Here is a 3,087-nt window from a genome sequence, read left to right on the forward strand (position 1 = left end):
AAAAAAAAAAAAAAAAATCAAGTAACAACTTGATAAAAACAAGCATATAAGACTTGTCAATAAAATTAAACTTAAATACAGAATATTGGCCACACTATTCTGTGCCAAATGTATTCATGTTGACTAGTGCTGGTGGAACTTCCTCCACCTATTGCAAGCCTGTGCATTACTGAGTCATTTGGATAGTAAATAATAATTGTATCTTAAAATGATAAAAAGCCCATGATGGTAGACTAAAAGCAAGTCATAAAATGAGTGGCAGGAACATTTCTTTCATCATTGTCTCAGCACTAATATCAGCCCATTATGATGAGTTCCTTGAAGAGTGCAGAAACCATTAGAATCCCGCTACTGGTCTGCAGTTACTCAGGACATCCTCAAGGTGGCAGTAATATAATACACGTAGAACTGGAATGATAAGTCACAACATGGCAGTGAGTGGCTGGCTTGTGATGCCTAGTAATGTTTCAATAAGTAGGTGTGTACATGAGCGTGGCTAAATGTCAGTGGTAGTGCACACACTAAATGTTGTACATATCTGTGAGCGTGCTTGTACTGTGTATCTGCTCACTGCACACACCCACAGTAAGCACAAAAGGGCAGGTGAGGTCCATGCTGTCCATCCGAGCTCCTGTAGGGTCTGGTCCACCCCAAAGTAATGAGGGTTCTTGCGAGGCTCAAAAAAAGGCCTCTGCAGTCTGCCTGCCCACTACTACCATTCAATCTGAGATGCAAGTCTCTTTTGCATTGTTATCAGTCAATCGTCAACATTTAACAACCTAAAAGCAGCATTTACAATCCATCAGTTCATGGAAGGAAGGATAGCTTTTGTGCATTTTTCAGGGGCCGAGAACGTTGGTGTCGTCTGTCTCGACACTATTTTTACCCTCTCTTTAGGAGTACTTTATTGGAGCTTTGTACAATGGCCATAAAAAGTATAAAAAACCCCATGTGTCTGTTTCATGTTTTTGTTTTTACGTACAACACGGAATCGCAGTTGATGAAGCTTTTTCGACACTTGATCTTCAGAAAAATGTCTCTTTAAAGTCAAAGAGAAAACAAATGGATTGAAATGACAACCTAAGAATCACCCCTCTTAACTATGACACCTTTCATTTATCACTAGTGCAGCCTGTTAGAATAATACATAGAATGGCGATCACCTGTGTGTAGTCAAGATGCGATTAAAAGCTAAATGCACCGGCATCTGCAGGGTCCTACAGCTGGCATAACCTACACTATGAAAACAGAAACACGAAAACAATCTACAACAAGGTTAGTGAAAAGTACCAATCAGTGGAAGGATACCGGTCAAATCTGAAGGCACTGAGCATTGAGTACAAGTCTGTCTAGAGCCAGGCATCTTCAAGGAAATAGTGAGGAAGGCCATTAAGAGGTCTATGGACAATGAAGGAGGTACCCGGTTCCCTAACTGAGCCCACAGCTACTGCTGCCTGGGTGCATTTCTAGCTTCATCGCTAACTGGCAAAGAGAACGCCACTGTTTAAAGATCTCATGACATTTCAGCTTGCATTTGCCCAAAGCCATGTGGGAGCCAAAGAAGGCTCCATGGTGGGAGGACACCAAAATCAAGCTTTTTGACCAAGAAACTTAATGGTATGTAATGCCTGATGATGGTAGCATAATGCTGTAGCAATGTGATCCAAACATGCTAAGCTGATGCAGTTATAACCACATAGACTCAAGGCTGTAAATTATGTCACAGGTGCCTCTACAAAATATTGCCTGGATGTGGTAAACACTATATTTGTACTGAAATGATATCTATTTCTACAGATTTATTTTTACTTTGACATTTTACAGTTATCTGAGGATTAGTGTCAAAAAAGCTTAATCAACACACTTTGATTTAATGCTGTAAACAATAAAAAACATGAACAACACCGAGGCGGGGTATGCAGAATACTTTTTTAAAGACACTGCATGGGATGCTTAAGGGTGGAGGAGGGCGGTCAGGCAGTTCTCTCCTCTATAGTGGGCTTGTTGCTGGGGATGGGCTGGGCCGCATACACACTTCTACTGTGGCTGTCCACACTTTGAAAGTAGGGGTGGCTCAGCGCAGCGAAGGCTGATATCCTCCTGGAGGGGTTGAAGGCGAGGAATTGCTGCAAAGGAGAGAGGAGAAAAGGGGGAGGGATGAGATAAACTAGATAGAAAGATTGGTCAATTCATCTATGACTGCGATATCATGATTTAAAAACCCACCATTAAGAGGGCCCGTCCTTGCTCGTCCATGTCTGGAACCAAGTTCTCTATTGGTTTTGGGGGCCGGGGGGTGAAGGCACTCTGTGGTAGGGCCACTTCCTGGGGCCAGTCTTCTGCTGAAGGTACCCCAACACCACTGTGGGGCACAAATGGTCATCAGCCCCTTCACAATCACCAATGGGCAGCATTCACTGCTTCTCAAGTTCAAATCTTTAATGGAATTATCCTAGGTTGCTAATAGTATTCACCCTAGCAGAGCAGTATAACCTAATCCAGGAGGTTCTTTATTAATTACAGAAAAGTAGTGCACATCCTGTTCTATATTTAGGCCGTGTGCAGGATAATAGGCTCTATGAAAGAAAAATAGACAGTATCCGCACACTGGACTTAAGTTCACGGAGCGCTGAGAGCTTTAATCCAGTGTCTGGATACCCTTCATTTACCCAGGTTGTACATTCATTCTCAAGAAAATATAACATACAGGACCTCCGAAGCTGTAACAGGAAACACAGCCAATAATACTTACTCAAAAATCTTTCCCAGCTGGTCAACATCTGATTTCCCTTGAAATAGCGGTCTGGGAAAGAGAAAATAAACACGGTTTAGTTCGACTGCTTCTGCTTAAACATTTACGTGCACTGATGTCTTCATATATTGTGCTGCCCAAATACCACAGACGCAGAAAAGAGGTTCAAATGAATTCAGGTTAAAAGTGAAAAGCATTAATTATGTTCTTATTGACCTACTTTCGATGCGAGCCCTGTGCTATGGTACACTGCAGCTGAGCAGCCCTAAGATATAAGCTATTGGCTCAAGGCAAAGAGGAATGTGAATCAAAATCAGAGTCATCTTTATTTGTCA

General features: G+C 42.1%; 1 protein-coding gene across 1 annotated transcript in view; it reads right to left on the reverse strand.

The window, feature by feature from the left end:
• Positions 1 to 6: 6 nt before the first annotated feature.
• cdk6 (cyclin-dependent kinase 6) overlaps positions 7 to 3,087 on the reverse strand; it is a gene marked incomplete at its 5' end in the record, with an annotated part of 32,964 nt that continues 29,883 nt past the window's right edge. The window contains 3 exon segments of the mRNA XM_035681332.1: positions 7 to 2,126; positions 2,227 to 2,362; positions 2,753 to 2,803. Coding sequence (XP_035537225.1) covers positions 1,974 to 2,126; positions 2,227 to 2,362; positions 2,753 to 2,803 — 340 coding nt within the window.

This window comes from Morone saxatilis, unplaced genomic scaffold (genome assembly GCF_004916995.1).
Source record: "Morone saxatilis isolate NCDOM2014 unplaced genomic scaffold, NCSU_SB_2.0 Contig9, whole genome shotgun sequence".
Classification (NCBI taxonomy): Eukaryota; Metazoa; Chordata; class Actinopteri; family Moronidae; genus Morone; species Morone saxatilis.